This window comes from Zootoca vivipara, chromosome 9, assembly GCF_965207765.1.
Source record: "Zootoca vivipara chromosome 9, rZooViv2.hap1.1, whole genome shotgun sequence".
In the NCBI taxonomy this organism is placed as follows: Eukaryota; Metazoa; Chordata; class Lepidosauria; order Squamata; family Lacertidae; genus Zootoca; species Zootoca vivipara.
This window is the reverse complement of record NC_142592.1, coordinates 55147198-55167783: the sequence shown is the minus strand read 5'-3', so window position 1 is coordinate 55167783 and position 20586 is coordinate 55147198. Positions and strand designations below refer to the sequence as shown.

The 20586-nt window shown below is 43.3% G+C and overlaps 1 protein-coding gene across 1 annotated transcript in view; it reads left to right on the top strand.

The window, feature by feature from the left end:
• CACNA2D4 (calcium voltage-gated channel auxiliary subunit alpha2delta 4) overlaps positions 1-20586 on the top strand; it is a 169673-nt gene that overhangs the window by 71803 nt on the left and 77284 nt on the right. Inside the window, exons 25-26 of the mRNA XM_088676809.1 lie at positions 5715-5842; positions 15737-15814. Coding sequence (XP_088532935.1) covers positions 5715-5842; positions 15737-15814 — 206 coding nt within the window. The remainder of the gene's footprint in view (positions 1-5714; positions 5843-15736; positions 15815-20586) is intronic.

Below are 20586 nucleotides of genomic sequence, written 5' to 3'. Positions count from 1 at the left end.
GACTTTTTAGTTTAGAGAAAAGGCAAGTAAGAGGGAACATGATAGAAGCGTATAAAATTATGCATGTTTCAGAGAAAGTGGACAGAGAACACTTTTTCTCCCTCTCATAACACTAGAACTCAAAGCCATCCATTGAAGCTGAATGTGGGAAGACACAGCACACAGTTAACTTATAGGATTCAATCCCACTGGAGGTGGGCAGTCTTGGCCAGCCACTTGGATGGCTTGAAATGAGGATTAAACTTTATTTAGACATATTCATGGAGGATACGGTTATAAATGGCAATTAGCAAGGATGGCTTTGCTCTGCCTGCTTGGTCCATGGTAGTATGATTCTGAAAACCATTTCCAGGAACCCACAGGAAAGTGCCATTACACCAAGGTCCTGCTTCTAGGCATCCGTTAGGCCACTGTGAGAGCAGGAAGCTGGTCTAGATGGGCTATTGGTCTGATCTAGCAGGGTGATTAATTATGTTATCTAGTCTAGGGCATGTATATGTGTAGATGAATGGAACCTGAATAAGCAGTGTGCTCGCCACTCGGAATGCAACTGCATGGAGGGTGCTCCATTGTGGCAATCAGTTTGCATTTATCTTTTTGCCAGGTTTCCACTGCTCCCATTTCAATGGCTTGCTTTTGGACAATGGTTACCAATGGTGCAGTGAAAAATCTACACATCCACACTGCAAGAATTTGCAAACGTCTTGTACAGTGGAGCATGCTCCGCAAAGCAGCACTTGATGCAACCTCCACGCTTCGATTTTGTCTGTGTGCAGGCTTAACTCCAATTCAGCCCTGTTGAACTGAAAAACAACTAATCATATTGTCTGCATTCTTACCCTTTACACATTGCACGTGAACAACCCGGCTGTTTTGGTGTGGACAACAGCTCCACCTGGTGGGGAAAAATATTGCAATCTGGACTTTCAGCCCAAGGGGCTTAGATTCTGGTATACTGAGGCCTAGTACCACATGAGATATATCCAGTGGTTGGTTTTGTTTTATTTTATTTTATTTTTGCTAGGTTTACTATTTTGCAAAAAGGCTTTACTTTTAGTCTAATTCGCTTCCCTGGGCTGTTGCTGGATGGGCACAATCTAAATGCAGAAATAAGAATTACTGCACTTGCAGTAGGCAGAGTACGACGGACCACATCTAATAATGTGGAAACTTATGTGCATCCCATGTGTATCCCACATGCAGCATACTCTACCCAAACTTCAACCTGCCCTGCACCACATTGCATCCCAGTGTGTACAACTGCCTACATGCTGTTTGGTTTTTTGGATTAGGGAAATTTGCTATGTTTATGGTCCTCAGACAGAAATAGCTATCATACTGGAAAATTCTGGATAATCCCACTCAGTGGTTTCATGTAGTTTTTGGACTCCTCTTGGGACTCATCTAATAGTGGAGTCAAGGGCCCAGCACATGTAAGCAATTTTATCTTTAAAATACATTGCACATGAGTCACAGGGAGGCACTACCACCTCCTTTGGGCCAAGGTTTAATGTGCCCCACACTACCTAGTAAGATATTTGCTAATGTGATGTTTACTAAGGATCCATTGTATAATCTGATCCCGCATGGAAAAACAGAGTGAGTATTACAGAATCATTAATGTCCGATTTCTGTTCGTTCTGGAAACAGGTTACACTCAAAGAAATATCAGGTGCTTGGTACTGTGAATTGCAAGACTGAAACAGGCTCCCAAGTTGATGCAATAATCAATGTACTTGTCAAGCCTGTGTTAATTGCACCATCTGAAACCGAGATGATGGTCCATGTAGGCCATCCAATCTTGGTGTGAGTGTGGATGTGGGTGTGGGTACTCCTAAAAGGCCTGGGATCAGAGTATCAGATCAAAACTCAGTAATAGAACACACACTTTGCATTCAGAAAGTCCCAGGTTTATTCTTTGGCATCGCCACATTTTTATTTTTAAAAGGATCTGGTAACAGGCGATGAGAAAGACCTCTTCCATGAAATACTGTTTCCTGATTAGAGCTGAAGCCCTTCTCAGGGTTCCCTACTTTCAGAAGCTAGGTGGGTTGGCTGTCAGAGACAGGACCTTTTCCATTGTGTCCTAAATATAGAAAGACATCCTCAAATATACATGCTTAGCATTTAAGTCATTATCTTTTCAAGGATTTACAAACATACAAATCACTGCCAGTATTTTGTAAGAGAGATTTAAGTGCATACTGGAGATTTAGGTTTGTGCAATTAAAGTGCTCTGATGCAATGGTGCAACAAATCTACTTTTTAATAAAATTACTTTTTTGCAATGGGAAAAATGCACTGACGTGTGTGGGATAAATGAAATACTAATGGAAATATATAGAATGACAATGGATACAAATCAGAATGAATTCAAATTGAATGCTAATTGTCATATGACCGCCTCATAACAAATGCTCAATAAAGACTGGACATAGTTTAACCTTTGTGTAAGCTTTGTGCAAGCAAATCAGGATGAATGCTCAATAAATAGGTCATCTGAAGGAACCCTCAGACAGCCGGAGGTACAGATAATTGGAAGTTCAGTGCATATAATAAACAGCTTTTGCAACTCAGTATTTGATAAAAGAGTTTCTGTTATGTGTTCATATATCAGCATTTTACTGAAGCAAAATGTTTTGGACATTTTGTTCTGATCTCCTTTCTTGATTGCTTTGTGTGCTTTTAAAATAGCAGAGGGCTCTTTATGGGGGAAATGTGGAAATAGACCTTTTTACACAGCCAAAGACCTGCTTGAGAGCTTAATGTGTCCCTCTCTAAATCTCCCCAGGTAGGCACAATATATTTTATGTCCTAAAGTGTTTGCATAGTGTAGCTGTGAGCTATAAAAGAATAGCTCTGTCCCTTTCTGCAGTGGTTCTGTAATGGGTGATAAAGTCACACTTGTACAGTATACAGTTTGTTTGGTGTTTTTTTATTAAAAAATGCTTCAGGGTCCTTTAAAGCAAGGCATGACATACATCGTAGATGTGGTTTGTTTCACCCTGTAGCTGCTGCTGTTATAGTTGCAGTGACTCATTAGGCATGCTGTTTCTGGTGGAAGGGGAGGCAGTGTGGTGCAAACAGTAACAGAAAATGAATAGGAGCTAGTGTAGCATTAAAGGCTAATGGGACAATCCTATGCATGTTTACCCAGAAATAACCACATGTTGTTCAAAGGAGGCTTATTCCCAGGTAACTGTGCATAGGGCAAAAGCATTAGGAACATAGGAAGCTGCCTTATACTGAGTCAGATGATTGGTCCATCTAGCTCAGTACTGACTGGCAGGGTTTCCAGTCAGAGGACATTCCCACATCTACCTGGAGATGCCAGGGATTGAACCTGGGACCTTGTGCTCACAGAGCCGATGCTCTACCACTGAGCTGGGTCCATTACCCTTTGAGAGACTAAACCGTAGAAGTGGAAATCCCTGTTTCAGTTCATCATCTGCAATATCACACCTCATGTTAGTCAAATGGACCCAAGGAACAGCTGAAGGGAGAGGACAGCAATGGGCCTCTTACCATATGTAAAGGTTTGTAGGGAAGTGGCTCCACTGAACAGAGTCGTCAGCTAACCCTGTGAATTAGAACCCGTATGTAGGATATTTAAAAAACAAGTTGAGAATTAAAAGAGGCGGGGAGATCAGCCAACAGAATAAGAAAAATGGAAGCATGCAGGATGTTTGAGTGAACATAATAGAGGAAAATATAATAAGGGTTCCCCTGTATCCCTGTGATTATGGTCAGTGGGAGATACAGCACTGGGTAGAGGGCAAGTCATATGTGAAGAAGAGGATATGGATGTTTGCAGGCCATCTCCTCTTATGGCCCTCTATCTGGTTGCTCTCTTGCTAAGCCATTTGACCAGGTGGTGCTGTTACTTAATGCCAGGTTGGTGCATAATAAAACTATGTTCATGGTTTGATCAAGGATGAGGGAGCCAACCGGGCATGTATTGCTGAGATTTGGGTGAATGAACTGGGTATATGTAGTTCTTCTGACCCTGTTGTGCCCATTGCAGCACACACTGGTGGAGGAAGAGGAGGGGGGGAGCGCACTCCTCCTGGCAGCGCGATCCTGGCAGGGTGCCATCGTGGCTGCCCCCCCACCCGCACTGGATGCCACGCCCCCACAGGCGGCACCCCATGCTCCCAGGACGTGCACCAGCCCCGCCCCTGCCTGTTTTCCGTCCCCCGGTGCCGGAGCATGAAGCTCCGCCACTGGCAGCACAACCAGAATTATATTCCAGTTAGTGAGTTTGGAAGGCATATACAGTCTCATTGGGGATCTTCGTTTGAAAGGTGCTAGTAATTCACCCACCGTTATGTTCTCACATGGCACAAAGTATTGGGGAGTACAGTATTGGTAAACTTATTACACAGGCTGTGCATAAGGCAACCTTGTTTCTCACATTGGTAGTTCAGCATTGAAGCAGATAATAAAATCTGAGGACTACATTGATTATTTTGAAGGAGGCCAGTGACACTGTGTCCTGGAAGTGTTGAGAGCAACCTTTAACAACACATTTTCCAAAGATATTGACTGAAAGTTGCCATTAAATCTGGCCACTTGCTGAAGTGGGGGTTGCTTGCAAACTCTGGCAGATGCAGTTGGGGTCTCAGTGACGCTAAAGGTTGGATTGGTGAGTTTTGCACAAAATAATAGGAATGGGTGTGGGGGGGGGGGGAAATACCGGTAAATAGTTTTGTTTTATTTCAAAAACAACAACCCCTCCCCTCCTTCAGGTTTGTAAAGGGTGTTTAAATCTGTAGAATTCTATTGACCTCAATGCAATTTGTGGTAATGTAAAGGATGTGAGTGATTTGTCTATTATCAATTAAAATGAATGGGCCTAAATTAGACGTTTTGTAATTTCAATTACTTGCACAAAATGAAGAGGACAGGTCCTAGGCTAAGCTCACCTGTAGGTATAACAAGTAACTAATAACTTTTAACAACCTTTTGCAGGGTCATTTTGACTCCTGTGTTTTGCCTTTAGTGCATGGTTCCTCTGTTTCCTTGGTGATACCAGTTGTGGGTAGCATTGATTCCAAAAACTGTAAGAGTAAAAACATTTTGTCACTAAATTAAAGGAGGAAGGGCTCTGAAACAGCACATGACAATTCACATTCTGTCTTCCTTCAGTACTATCTGGAATGTGGAGTTGTTGAAGACTGATACAGAAGTTTAGTTCACTTTGTTCACTGTTGCCGTTTGTTTGACCCCACTTATCAAAAGAAGGACACACACACGGCTGCTGCTCTTGTCTGCATTGCTCACTAACCCCACCTATTCCCTTGCCAACCCTCAACCCCAGCCACTCACTCACTCACTTACTTGGACCCTGGGCTTCCTTGGCCCTGTTGTGCATGCATGCAAGCAAACAAGCAAGTTGGCAGCTGGGTGGGTGGTGGCGGCAGCAGCAGCAATGACAGGGAGGACATAGGAAGGCCCACTTGTGTCACCTGCCTGACCTCTTGATTGCTTGCTTGCTTGCTCTGCCAGCCTTCTCACTTGTGCTGCTGGCCTGCTGGTTTTTATTTGGTTAAAAACAGCTGCATTTGATGCAGTTTAATGGGCTGTGGAAGATGAGAACTAGATAAAATTTATTTTTAAAAATGTGTTCATAATGCTTTGAAGAACATTCTGAAGTACAATAGTAGGCCTTTCAGATGAGGGAAAAAAGAGATGCTTTGCTTTTCTTCTTCCAGGAAGTTCTTGACCCGTGAAGATAAGGAGAGCATCTTCACCATGGACCACTTCCCACTTTGGTACCGGCGAGCAGCTGAACATCCCCCAGGAAGCTTCATTTATAGCATTCCTTTTGAAGACCCTTCAGGTAACTCTACGTAATTCATGTGTTGTAATACAATTGAAGCCGAATCAGTCAGTAGGCAGCTTCTTAGCTCAAGTGAATGAGTAGAAAATTAGGATATTTTCAACCCTCGCTTCAGCCCACCAGCAGAAAAACAGCAAGCACACACTGGAGGCATAGTCCTTTTGTTTTTGTAGCCATTTAAAATCTTTTAATTGGCCATTGTTACCAATGGGATTTACTCCTAAAGCACATAAGGTTGGATCCAAAGTTAATAGTGTATATAAATATTCAGTTTTAGCTTTCTTTTTTGTGGTCACCTGGAAGACCTGGAACTTGAAATGTTGTTTTAAAGTAACTGCTGAGATGGCCATAAAGCACAGGAAAGGCCCACAAATCTTTTCTGAAATTTTTATTTCCTCTGTTAATGATGCTAAGGAATGAGTAAAAAATCCTAAATGGCTTTTAAAAACTTTTCACCGGTGTATACAGAACCTGTGATGGGTACCACAGTGGTAAGCCCCACACCCAACTCATATGTTTATCTGAAAGCGTACACAGGGTCTACATACATACAATTATATGTCTGTTTGGTCCAATTCATATAACCAGAGAGTTTGGGGGGGAAGTGCACTATCTCTATGCAGACCTTCAAAGGAATCTGCATAAATCAAATGCAGGGATACTTCTAGCTGTGAAATTCTGAGTGTCATGGGAAGCAGCAGGAACAGATACTGACAGAGCAAGGAGTCTCAGGCTCTGAGCAAGGAGTGTGGGACAAACCAGGGAGTGGTCCAGTCGGTTCTGAGTGGTAGGAGCAGGTTCTGAAGAAGAAGGCCTCAATTGGGTTCAGCAAGGGAAACGTCTTCACAGAGCTATTGCATCAGTAACTATCACGCCCCACCTCTGTCTGGAGCTCAGAAGGTCCTTTATCCAGAGCAGTGGTTCCCAACAGGTGGTCCGCAGACCCCCAGGGGTCCGCGAGCTATGCCAGAGGGGTCCGCAAGACGCTATTAGAATAAAAAATATCTTAAATATATTTCGTATGATAACAGATTTTTTGTTTTGGCCGCTTCCTGCATGAGCAGAGTCTAGCGCAAAACTAGAATTAGATAGAGGCAGTAGTTCTGCTGTATGCCATTAGGTGGCGCTTTACAAACACTACTGTTTTGCAAAGAGGCAGCGCGCGCATTCTACTAACGCTCACCTCCCCAAGATGCTTTGCACGCGTCGGCTTCATTTGTGCGCTACTGCGCAGGTACCCTGTCTTCTCCATTCCCCTCCCTCCTCCCTGGCGCGTGCTGCCTCTTTGCAAAACAGTAGTGTTTGTAAACAAAGCGTTGTTTTTCGCGGAAGCTACAGTTCGCGTAGTTAAAAATGGACCGTTGGTTAAAAAGTGGTTCATCTCATTAAGAAGTGAAAATTAAAACTAACTGTATACTGATGGAGTACTGTACTCTGTTGTAACTGTAAAAAATGTAAAAATATAAAATATAAAAAGACTCTTAATTTGGCTCTCACTTTTTAATTTTAGGATTAGGAATTAATGGGGGTCCTTGTCACAATAGCGGCTCGATGAGGGGTCCTCGAGAAAATTTTGTTGGGAACCCCTGATCCAGAGCATATTTTAGTGCCTACCCCCTACTGAGTAGGACTAAGAGGGAGAAGGCCTTGGGTTGCTGAAGGGTACCGTGCCTCTGGTGATGGCATTTTGGCATGTACAGTCGTACTTTGGTTCTCGAACAGGATCTGTTCTGGAAGTCTGTTCGACTTCTGAAACGTTCGAAAACCAAGGTGTGGCTTCCAATTGGCTGCAGTAGCTTCCTGCACTCAAGCGGAAGCCCTGTCAGACGTTTGACTTCTGAAAAATGTTCGAAAACTCGAACACTTACTTCCAGGGTTTTGGCATTTGGGAGCCAAAACATATGAGTACCAACGTCTGTCTTTCAGAGTGTGTTGCATCCTTGTGGTTCCAGTCTTGTCAGGCTCAGGGTGCAGGAGCAGACGTGGCTCCTGACAGGGCTGCATAAAGCCCCCCCCCCCCCGTTCATTATTTGAATGCCTTCAGGATGCTATTGTCTTGGGGCAATTGAAAGCATCTCAAAGAGAGGGGCAAAAGGGGATAACTTAAAGGCAAAGCTGGAATTTAGGTATTTGTAAGGATTTATAGCCTTGTGCAAACAGAGGATGTTGTGTGGACTTGAATTAGGGTGTTTACAAAATTGAACACCATTGTTTGCTTCCTCATAAGTAGGTCAGGCAGGGCAAGGCCCCGCTTGATGTCGCCCACTAGCAGATTAGGATTGCATGACCCAACCCTCAAACACCCTTCTCCTCCTCCAGCACTGACATCTTTTCCTGCCCAAGCCCAGCACAAACCTTACCTGGGCGGAAGGACAGGCAACAGTGGCAGAGGTGGTAGCATGGACACTCCAAGCATCCATTTGTCACACAGACAAGGGACTAGAACAGGCACCCCCAAACTCAGCCCTCCAGATGTTTTGGGACTACAACTCCATCATCCTTAGCTAACAGGGCCAGTGGTCAGGGATGATGGGAATTGTAATCTGGAGGGCCGAGTTTGGGAATGCCTGGACTAGAACTACACTTCCAGACACCCCTCATGGGCAAATGACAATGTTCACATCAGTTTCCACCCCACTTCTCCTGTAAAGTTTATGGGTCCAGGGATGGGCAGGGAAGGTGGCGGCAGTGGAGTGCTTTGTGTACATTAATCTGCCATAAGGATTGAGTTCTTTTTGCAGCTCATGCATCTCTAGCACCGTCTTGTTGATGGGAAACTGACTTGTTGCTGCCCCTTAATCTCCATATATTCTAAAGTCCTGCCACAGCAAAGGGATCTACATTTGTAGGTTTCAACCATGCAACCTGCAACAAAAACAAGGAAGAGCATATTGCGCTTAGGATGTTGATGAATGTTCTGTTATATGTACTGAGACCTCAGAGCAGAGAGACCCTTGGAACTCATGAAGGTTGGACACCAAAAAGATGGGGGCAGTAAGCACTATCCTACCCCCATGAGAACACTTGTATGCATGGCAGACAGGTGGTCAGACCTATTAATCATTGCAATAATTTGAATAGCTGTCAGCATGTTGCAGAGATGAGATGAGGCTATTATTTTGTTTTGATGAAAATGGGGCTTTCATTATTTTGCTCACAAGCTGGGTGGTGTACATTTCATCTCACTTGCTAAATGAAGGCTGTGTTGGTCATCACTGAATCTCGCCCTTTTGCCGCAGTGGTATAGTGATGCAGGATTCGTTCACCATGAAAAATGACATACAGAAGGGTACTTTAAGGCAGCCAGAATTAGCCCAGTGCAAAAGAGCTCTGAGGGAAATTTGTGCCATATGCTTTCATTAATCACACAGCAGGTGTGTCAAAATTACACTAATGTAATGGAAGGATGCAAGGGGGGAATCTTAGCTTTGTGAAGAGGAACTACGCATGCCAGTGTATCAATCAGTTACCAATTTGACATGTGTTCACCCCAAGGTTATACATAGGAAGTTGCCAGTAGAGTAGAAAGCCTCTCCTCTTCCCTTTCTACTTCTGGGTCTGGTTATCACTGAATGAAAACACCTGTAGTTGGAGGGGCATGTTCATCAGCCAATGCTTTTTCTGACTTCAGGATTCACTGTTTCAGTGCAAAGTAAAGTTTCAGAAAGTGTTCACATGGAATCAATTCTGTGGAGGGCGGGGAGGAATAAATGATGTCAGTGAACAGCAATGACAACTACCACAAAAGAATGGGGGGAATCTATGTGGTCTGGAAACCACTATGTACTTTTGCTCAGCCCTCTTCTGCATTCAGGCACTGTCATCACAATGCACAATGTTTTAACTGCATAGCTTTTTTTGGCATTGTAGTGGGAGGGAGGGTGGGTAGAGAAGACAGCAGCCGAGCAAAGAAAACAAGACTGGGGGAAAGAATGTGAACCAGGATGTGAATGTGGTGGTGAGTGGAATGGAGATAAAGAAGCTCAGCCCTTCCCTCCTTCCTTGTTTTCCCCTTTGCGCTTCCTGGATTTGTCAGCTATCCTTGATAGAACTGCTGCAATTAGTAAAGCTCTGCTCTGGAAACCTTGGGGTAGAAATGCTAATAAACAATAGCAGGCCAGGTAAAGGTTTGCTTGTTTTTAAAATATTTCCTGTTGACCCAGCCCAGTTCCTCTCAAGCTCCACCCTTGATCTGCCAGGCTCTTCTAGCCTCTGATCATAATCAGGTTCCACTGATTAGTTGTATAATGGGCATACTAATGTTGTCAAGTCCTAGCCTGGCTCGTTTGCTAGCGTTTCCAGGCTTGTACCGTATATTCCGGCGTATAAGACGACTGGGCGTATAAGACAACCCCCAACTTTTCCAGTTAAAATATAGAGTTTGGGATATACTTGCCATATAAGAAATACGACCCAGCGTATAAGACGAGCCCGGACTTTTGAGAAGATTTTCCTGGGTTAAAAAGTAATTTTTAAATTAAACATTTTCCAACTCTATTTACCCCAGCTATGCTTTAAGAGAAGGAATATATAACCAGAATGGGAGGAGGCCCTTTTCTTCCCACCACACATTCCGTATGATACAAACACCTCCAAAAATTAATGTTCCCTTGTTCTAATGTGTTATTTTGGGTAGCTCTTTTGCAAGGGACCAGGACCTGGAAATGAAGGTTTCCTCATGAACAATGTTTGCACTTAGGCCTCCTATCTCCATTTTTCCTTCAACTTCTATGCCTTTTATCTCTGCAGTTTCATCTGTTCCCTTCCCTAAGGGCTTATCCACACTTACCTTCACTCTTTCCAGGAAGCCTTATTATCTGGCCACCAGAAGCCTTGCTTTGGCTTTTGTGGCTCTTGAGCCTTTAAAGTGGCTAAACTGTGGGCCTCAAGATGTTGTTAGACCACAACCCCCATCATCCCTGACTATTAGTTATGCTGCCTGGGGCTTATGGGAATTGAAGTCCAACATAGGTTCTTCACCCCCTGCTTTAGCAGTTGCTGACCTCATGTTTTCTTACTTCCTGGCATTCTCAAAGCCCTTATAAGATCTCAGGTGATGCCACAGCATCGTTAAAATTCCCACAGCACCTGGTACCTGTATCTGTTTTCAGCATTGCTGCTACCTCAAACCTACTTAGTTTTTAGCTTAAATTTTGCCACAGACAAAGTACTTCAGGGTAACATCTTTTATTTCCTTGAAATGACAATAAATGGCAGAGGCTCTGCTCACATTTTCTGTAGTGGAATTGAGGGACAAACCAGATATATTTATGTGCTTGCTGGTTTCACTATAAAGCAGAGTTGAAGAGCTCATCATTAATTGCTGGATATAATGGAGAAGGGGAACAAAATCTGCCCACTTCCCCATACTTTGCTACTCGAACACTTTTCATCAGCTGGCTCGCTTCTGAGGTAAGTTAGGACAGGGTTGGGGAACCTCAGACCTGAGGCGGGGCCAAATGCAATCCTTGTGACATCTCTGTCTGGCTCTTGTTTGAACCCCCTCTTCCTGGGCTGCACCTTTCATTGCCCCCTGTTTTTTGCCGACTGGAATGTGCCCTTGAATCCTTATAATATCTCTGGCCCGTCTGGATGGAGGATACAGAAAGGTGTGTGAGTGTATATTGAAATTAACTTACATTGCAGACATAAAATTTACGTTGGTTTCTCCTAGCTCTTTTGCCTCTTACTCTTCCCCACCACTGGCATGTGGCCCTCAGGCTGAAATAGGTTCCCCACCCTAAATTACAGTTAGTAAGTAAGGTGGGGTGGGAGATGGAGTAGCTTCACTATGTGCTTCATTTAGTGATACTGACCCTACTTTATACACAAACCAGAAACTGCATGTTTAGTGAACTCATGCAGGTGTGCTTTGACCTTGGGTGACATATACCGTATTTGGGGCTGTCCAAAGTCTTTCTCACACACTCATTCTTTAGCAGAACTTAAAATCAGTATAGGTATGACTAGTCTCTGGGCCCATTTCATAATATTGACCACAGGATCTCCCAACCCTATACAAAGCACTGTTTTGGAACAATAATTTGTGATGGTGTATATAAAAAACAAACGCAAACCAATTTATGCAAATGCCTCCCCAGATGATGTGGAAATAAGTGCATAGGACACCTTTTAATGTTAATAACTAGAAGTAGAAATTAAACCCATGTGGGAGTGGGCTGATGAGAAGCAAGAGGAAGTTGTGGGCAGAAGCGGGTGTGTAGCATATCCAAATTTCACCTTGGTAAACAAATTTTGCAGGGCTTTTTATGTTTTTTCAGTTCAACCTGCAGGGCATGCTTGATTAGAATTTGCACTGGGATAAAAGAAACATGTATGAACACTAATAATACTAATACTAATGCTACTAATAATTTATTTCTTATATCCCACCCATCTGACTGGGTTGTCCCAGCCACTTTGGGTGGCTTCCAACAAAAATACAGGAAAAACAACAAAAATTAAAAGCTTCCGAAAACAGGGCTGCCTTCAGATGTCACATAGACATCTGTGGACTCCTTCAAACCACTTCAAACTGTTTCCAGACTGTGTGTCAGGGGCAAGCTGGTTTTTGAGGTTGCAGGGGAGTACATTCGTCTCCTGCTCCATGTGGTAATGAACATGATATTAGAATGCATATGCCTGTGGGGAGGGAGAATGTCATGCTATTCTTATTAGATCATTTCCCCTGGAGCTGTAACATGCAAAAGGTAAGGTCAGAAGTTGGAATTAGTGCTGTGTCCAGCAAGTGAACTAAAAGCTCTCATTTCCTTAGGGTTTGTGCTGTATCTATACGTATAACTCTGCAGGAAGTCACGTGGAATTCTGCTGGAGGGTTTTGGTGTCCTTTGTCTGTCCCCAAAACACACAGAAGTGTATGAGTGTGAGAGGGAGGATTTTTCAATGCCACAAGGATAATGGTTGAGGCATATGAATGCTATCCAGAAGGAGAGTCCTTGAATTGAACGAGTGCTCCCTTAGGTCTGTGCAATGCCCTTCCACAAATCAACTTAATTTCAGGGTCGTTGTAGGTTTTTTGTTGTTTGTTTCAATCTGCACAAAGACTTGAGGCTAAAAATGAATGAAGCTGCAAAGTCATGTTCAGGACACATTGGGCACTGGTGATGGAGCCAAGAATAAAAAGCAAATGACAAGTTCTGGAACTGTGGGGAAAGAGAAAGGAAAACCCTTACGTTGGGGCACAACATTCAGGAAGGCAATATACTGTGAAGGAATAAAAACATGTGTTTGTGTGTGATGTGACCAGAAATCCTGACCTTCTGTTAACCCAGAAAAGGGAACAGTTGTAAAGCACAAAGAAATATAAACAAGTTTGCCTACACTTGATTCACAAGCCTAGTTCTCTCAAATAGCAGATGAGGAAGTGAACCTGTTTCATGACTGTAGCACTTCAGACTGCAAGTGGGGCCTGGCATAATTGAATGCACTTCAACCTAGATGTCAGAGAGAGGAGTTCCATCCTAACTTTTTACCTAATAGTTTTCTATGTGTAGGGAATTGTTTATGTAGCGAGGTGTGTTCAAGCATGTGAGACACCATGTGAAACAGTACTGTCCAGTATTAGGTTGTCCACTCTGTTGTTTGAGAGAACAGGTTCTAATATACTATTGTGATTTTGGGGCACAGGGGGTTAGGCTTTATGCCTGAGTCCCCTTCTAATTCTTGGATTCAGCAAGGAATCAATTACTGAAATAGCCAGGCCAGCTTTTTGGCAAGGTGATGGCCCCCTAAGTATGGGCCATTAAGGTAACAAATGAAGTGGCTCTGTGCCGGAGAACAAATGGATGAGCCCCTCTTCTTCACCTGGCAGTTGGTGAGAAGGACAAATGTCAGAGGGGTGTGTGAGAGCTGAGCAATAAGCAGGCTGCAGGCTGAAGCCTGTGAAGAAGAGACATGCTTGATTTCTGCTGGAATCCAAGGCTGTGGCTATGGGAGGAGCAATACCTCATTAGGATGTTAATGCTGTGAGCCTCTCCATTGTAGGCTCAAGTTGTATATATGTGTAAATAAATAATATATCCTAAAGACACCACGGTCTCCACTGACCCTCATTCTGAGGAAACTGAACCCTGGGTAAGCACCTGGAACCCCTGCAATCTCACAACACTCAGGGATTGTGGTGGTGTGCAACAATGCGGTGGTTACCTTCTGGTGTACCAGTGCTTCATTGGCATGGTATTCTTCTTTTGTGATAAAAGTGGCTGTGCAACACCTGTCCCAAATGAGAGACCACAGATTTCTTTAAAATATTGGATTAATCCAAAATTAAATGACCTTTAGGGCTGTCAAAACAGTTCTTCCTTGCAGATCACCCCTCACAGGGCCAGTTAATCCTATCTGCTCCTTCGGTAGGTCACACATATTTCAAATATCAAAAACACCTGAAGCTCTGATGATAAACTGAATATTAACTAACATTTTTCTTCCAGGCTGAATTAATCTAACCGCTGAATAAATGGACTGAAATCTTGACTAATTAACATTTTGTTAGTGTGGCAGGAGAAACTATGGACCTTTTTAAGTTGTCTTACTGGGTGTAGCCCTGCCAGGGAAATATGTCAATGTGAACAACCTCCAGCTTGCTTGTATTTGCCTGTAGGAAGTAGTGTGAGTGAATCAGAAGTGCATGCAAACCCACATGTATGCCACATGCCACAATTGCAGCAGTCCTTTTTTGTAACTAGGCAAGACATTCAAATGGAGGATATTCGGTGGCAGGGCTGCTCATGGGCCATGCGTATCATAGGAATGTACCTGCTACTACCAGAAGTCTACAGGCCTTAACTGCATTTGCTAGGAGCGGCAGCCAATTGAATGAACATTCCATGGTTGTCCGTAGCAACCACTTGGGCCTACAGACATCCCTCTCCGCTAAAGCCTGTGGCATTTATGACTGTGAAATTTCATTAGGAACATAGTTCACACTGTCCATAGTTTCCTGCTGAGGATATTTGGGGTCCCATAGCAGGAAATAGGATGAATATATCAAGCGATTCATGATGCCTTTTGCTTATAAACTTCCATAGGCAATTTGACAGTTCACTGTATATAAATGTGGAAACAAGAGGTTTTAGTTGCTATCACAGATAATCTTTTCTATGCTACTTTCTGAATGGGAGCACATTCCCAATTCTTCACATCCTTCTGTAACATGCTGTTTGGAATCTTTATTGGTTTGAAAAATTCAGATATGATTGTAGCTCCCTATTTTTGAAAATTAAGCAATCCTGTTATGCTGATTAAGGGTGATGAGGTCTTGTTATTTCTTGATCAGTAATGCACAGCAGACAAACAGCGGCTGAAGTGATAAAGCTGTATCTCGGCTGTACTATTTCAGATTACAAGGATGGGCAAACATGAATGAATGCTTCCTCAAGAAAAAAAAAAACATTTCTACACCTAGATTAATTTATTGTTTTATTGTTGTGGAAAGTGTTTAGATTTGCTGGTTCAGTATTTTTATTGGCTGTTTTCTTGGGAGGGATCTGATGGCTTTATGGTTGTACTGTCAATATTTTGCCATTTTTATTGTTGCAAGCCACCTTGCCTGGAAAGTCAGCCTAGAAGTATTTTTAGTTAACACACACACACACACACACACACACACACACACACACACACACGGTATGGAGATGTCTCTGTGACATTTTAGACATGTGCAGGGACTTTTTAATCTTTGAAGGAGCAATCACTCAGGTGAACCGCCACCTGCAGCCTGGAGTCTTGACACAGGTTTGTGCTGTTTGTGTAGATTAAACCTCAGCCTTCTCTGTACTGCAGTTTTGTGCTTGATTTGTGAGTGTCAATTCTGAGACCCTCTTCCTTAGGGATACAGGGTCAGGTACTAAATTTGCTTCATTTATGTCTTGACAGAAGGAGGTCTGCCTGAGGCGGTAACTGTGAGCACTTCTGTGGCTGTGACTGTAGGTGGGAAGACAGCAATCGCTGCAGGTAGGAACTTGTTTCAATACACTTGAGGCATAGGGTTGAGGTTAAGGATAGGAAAATACTTCATTTAGTATGAAATTGTCTCTTTTGCAAACTGGTAGGTGACCCATCACTTGTCACAGAATTTATTGTCTGAAATACAGTATGTCTATTTAAAACTAGGCCTTAGACAAAGTCAAATGTACAGAGTTATTATCATTTTTGTGTTTGGCAAAACTTATCTGTTTCTTGCCACTTTTTCTGCACATTCCCACTCACCAAAAAAGTATGCTAATTTTCAGGGCTATAGAGTTCCTGCAAATGCGATAAGGGGCATACCTGGGGAAGCTGTACAGTTCTGTGGCAGAAGGACTGGGAAGCAGCCTCTAAAGCCTCACCTGTTTGCTTTTTCAGTTGCTTTTTCATCCACACTTCCTTTCATGTCACGCTTTCTAGGCACAGCTCTGAGATTTCTAGGTCTGTGTTCAAGCAGTGTGTAGATAGATAGATGGAATCAGAGGTTTTTTTCAGCTGGAACTCGCTGGAACTCAGGTCTGGCACCTCTCAGGTGGGCTCCATTGCCATTGTAAGAGAACAAGGGAGGTGTTCATGGTGAGTTCTGGCACCTATTTTTATAGAAAAATAGCACTAGGTAGGTAGGTAGGCTCTCTGCTTTCCCTGGGAAAACCCACTGTTTACCACTCAGTCTGAACAAATGGCAATTGAGTTTTCCATGAATGATCTCTCCACCTTATCAAATGGGCAATTTTCAGAACAAAAATGGAAACCTAAGACTGTTCTTGTTAAAACCTTTCGATGCTTGTGAATCTGTGATGGCTTAGTCTTTTAAGGGTGTACAATGTGTAGTTTGGGGGCATTCATGTAACTATTTTCTTGGTGTCCTTAAAGTGGTTTAACTGATGTCTGAGGTAGCAGTGAGTGGTGAGGAGCTCAGGAGAGAACTGAGTGGAGAGACAGGTGTTTTGGAGAGAATGGAGAGTGAGCGCTGCAAGGTGGCTGGAGGAAAAGGTATTGGCTGATAGTGACAGTTCAGAAAATTGCTAAAAGTCAAATGAACAATCGGTCATATGTTTTGCTAGTTTGTTTTGTATTTGTAGCATTCAAAGAAGGGAGTTGCATTGTGAGCATATGTGAACTCATGATACTAATGCAGCCTTAGATGCATTTCTTTGTAAGAACCAAAGCACAGAGTTGAAGGAAGAAGGAAGCCAAAGGATGTGAACAGAGACCCCTGGAGAAATCTTACACCTTGCTTAGGACCATGTAAAAAGTGGGCTAGAACCATATATAGAAGCTTAAGGCTCAGGGTGGTCAAGAAGGGACAGAGCATTAAATATCAATTTTTTATTAGCAATAAGCAGCCAAATATTTGCTTCTGGTTATGTTCTGGACATAATATAAAAGACAAATATGTCATCTTTGCCTCTGTGTATGTCCCTGAATACTGAGTATTTTTCTGTGCTGCTAGCTCAATGTAGGTTGTAGCCTTTTTTAGGTGGAAACCACATGAAGGGAGCTTCTGCAGTCTAAACCATATCTTTCCCAGCAAATTAGGAAGCCTATTTGCTACTGTAATGTACCTAACAGCTTTTGATCACTGTGCAAACATTAACTAAGACATAATTATTAATTATGGTTTAATTGGGGCTATTTTGTCTCCAGAGGTATAAGCCTAGAGTCTCTCACTGGCTAAATCAGCTCTCTACATATGACAAACATAAATCGGTATAATATGAGGAATTCCTAACCCCACTCTAGATAACGTTACTGACTGTTCTCTCATGTGAGTCAATAACCTGAGGCGTTATGCTTCACTAGGGAGAAACTGCTGCAGTTACATCGCAGCTGTTGACAGATTTAAAGTCCCAGTGAAACTGCTGGAATCTGTGCTGTCTCCCTGTCTGCTGTCTCCCTGGTCTGTGTATATATGATGTCTCTCTTATTGTGTGACCTTCTCCTCAAGTGAGTTATTTGCTTGGAATCTAATCATAATTCCAAACATGAACAAACTCCAGTTTGTGTATGTGTCCATGTGCTTTAAAGAGTTGATTTTGGTTGCTGCTGCGTATAGGAGCATGATCTGCATGCCATGGCTTAAAACTCCAAAGTACTTCATAGATGGATCTGCCCTTCCCAATACAAAGGAGTTCTAAGGCACTGTATTTTGCTGTTCCCCAAACCACCTCTCTGTTTGCATCAAAGGGTCTTTTTTAATCACTCAATAAGTTGAAGACAGCCAACTTCAACTTCAACTGGGAGCCAGTGTGGTGTAGTGGTTAAGAGTGGTAGACTCGTAATCTGGGGAACCGGGTTCGTGTCTCCGCTCCTCCACATGCAGCTGCTGGGTGACCTTAGGCTAGTCACACTTCTTTGAAGTCTCTCAGCCCCACTCACCTCACAGAGTGTTTGTTGTGGGGGAGGAAGGGAAAAGAAGATTGTTAGCCGCTTTGAGACTCCTTCGGGTAGTGATAAAGCGGGATATCAAATCCAAACTCTTCATCAATCTTGAGCTACATGCACACAGAGGAGTTTCTGGCTTATTTTTCCCTGCACAGTACCTGACAAAGTTTCAAAGTAGCTTGTGACACAGCACAAAGAGGTACAGAAGGGAAGAATATGAAGGTCTGCTTCATATTCACAAGCCATTGTGCAGGTTCTGTGCATTTGGCACAAGTGCAGAAAATCCACTGGTCCCAATTTAAAGGGCTTGTTGCAACCCTTCTTCTCACTACATTGTGCATTAGACCATTGGGAGCCATTTGTGCAGACACAGCCTTCTGGGATAGTTAGGTTAACTAACTGTAAATACATGACAACAGGACTGAATTCCAGCAAAGCCCAGATGTTGAATAGCCTTTTGGCTTTACCGTTTCTGTTCTCTCCAACTTAGCAGTTCGAAAGCACGTCACAGTGCAAGTAGATAAATAGGTACTGCTCTGGCGGGAAGGTAAACGGCGTTTCCGTGTGCTGCTCTGGTTCGCCAGAAGCGGCTTGGTCATGCTGGCCACATGACCCGGAAAAACTGTCTGTGGACAAACATCAGTTTCCTCGGCCTGAAAGTGAGATGAGCATGCAACTCCAGAGTCGTCCGCGACTGGACCTAACAGTCAGGGGTACCTTTACCTTTACCCTCTCCATTTAAGTTAACTGTTGGGAAAGTAGAGGTGAAGGCGTTACATAGCTGTGGTAGTTCAAGCTTATGCACAGATATTTATACAAAAAACTATTAGAAGTTTCACAAAAATTTCCTCTTAAACACAAAGTTAATTATTCATTATGCTGGTTTGTTTATCCCACTATATAGGGAAAAGCCTAAGTAGGAGTTCATTTTGATTTTAAAGGAGTAATACAGTGGTACCTCAGGTTACAGACGCTTCAGGTTACAGACTCCGCTAACCCAGAAATAGTACCTCAGGTTAAGAACTTTGCTTCAGGATGAGAACAGAAATTGCGCAGCGGCAGTGTGGCGATAGCGGGAGGCCCCATTAGCTAAAGTGGTACCTCAAGTTAAGAACAGTTTCAGGTAAAGAACGGACCTCCAGAACGAATTAAGTTCTTAACCCGAAGTACCACTGTATGCTGTTTTAGAGTTTCTATGCTGTGCCTCATTCCTGTGCTTTGAGCTCATCTGGGATGGGGTTGTGCCAGTGTGAGAGTTTTACTGGAAATGCCTTGCTGATACTTTTGGATTTCCCAAGGAAATGTTCCACATCTCTAATCTGCTGGCTTGAATCCCATTCCAGATTTGAAATTGCAGCCGAGGAGTTGGTTTAATCTGTCGAGCTCAGAGTTATCTATCCAATGCGCTCCTTGCTGGTTTGTCTCTGCATTACTTCTGCTGTTGTGCTTGAAGGGAAAAGAGCCCGTGGCTTTGGTCCAGAGGAGGCTCACAACACCGCAGGACATTTTGAGAGGGGTGCCCATAGATTTTGAGCTGCCCCCTTTCTCCTAAATCATTTGATAACGTTTTAATTCTACGCAGAATTAGAGCAGCGAGGGGGGTTGCTATAGCAACTGTTTCCTTGTGCCTTTGGTCTGACTCATTTCAGACAATTACTCTCACGCTCCAGGATTCACAGATGTGATAGAGAAAGAGTCATGCGCTAGGCTTTCAACTTTTCACTTTTAATTTCCTCTCCTTTTCACTGGTATTAACTCATGCATGGCTCCAACTCTATTAAAATGTGTGTGCACATGTGTGTGCATAGTTCCTCTGTGAAGGGAGCCCACTTCAGTAGCATAAGTTGACACAACTATGAATTCTTGGAATTGTGAACATATTGGTCTACTGGCGTGGTTGAGGGCATAGATCTGGGTAACCACCACGCATACGCCCCCCCCCCCATGTTAGGCAGAACCCGGTGCAGCTATCCAGGGGAATATTGTGCTCAATAGTATCAAAAGCATATGAGAAATCAAGAAGAAGCAACAGGGTCACACTTCCTCTCTGTCCCTCTCCTGAATAAGGACCTCTATCAGGGTGACCAAGACCGATTCTGTCCAAAACTGAGCCTGAACCCAAAATGAAATGGGTCAAGATAATCAGTTTCTTCCAAGAGTGTCTGCAACTGGACTGCCATCACCCTCTCAAGCATCTTACCCCAAAAGCAGTATTAGTAGTATTTCTGGTATTCAGAAATAGAGTGACCATGTGTCTTGCTTTACAGAGGGGAATATTTTCCTTGAAGAGCTATCAGACAACAGTTTGAGGGAGTTCTATTTGAATGACTGTCCTGCCCTAATCTGGTTTAAAGATAAAAGTGTGGTCTGTGCCA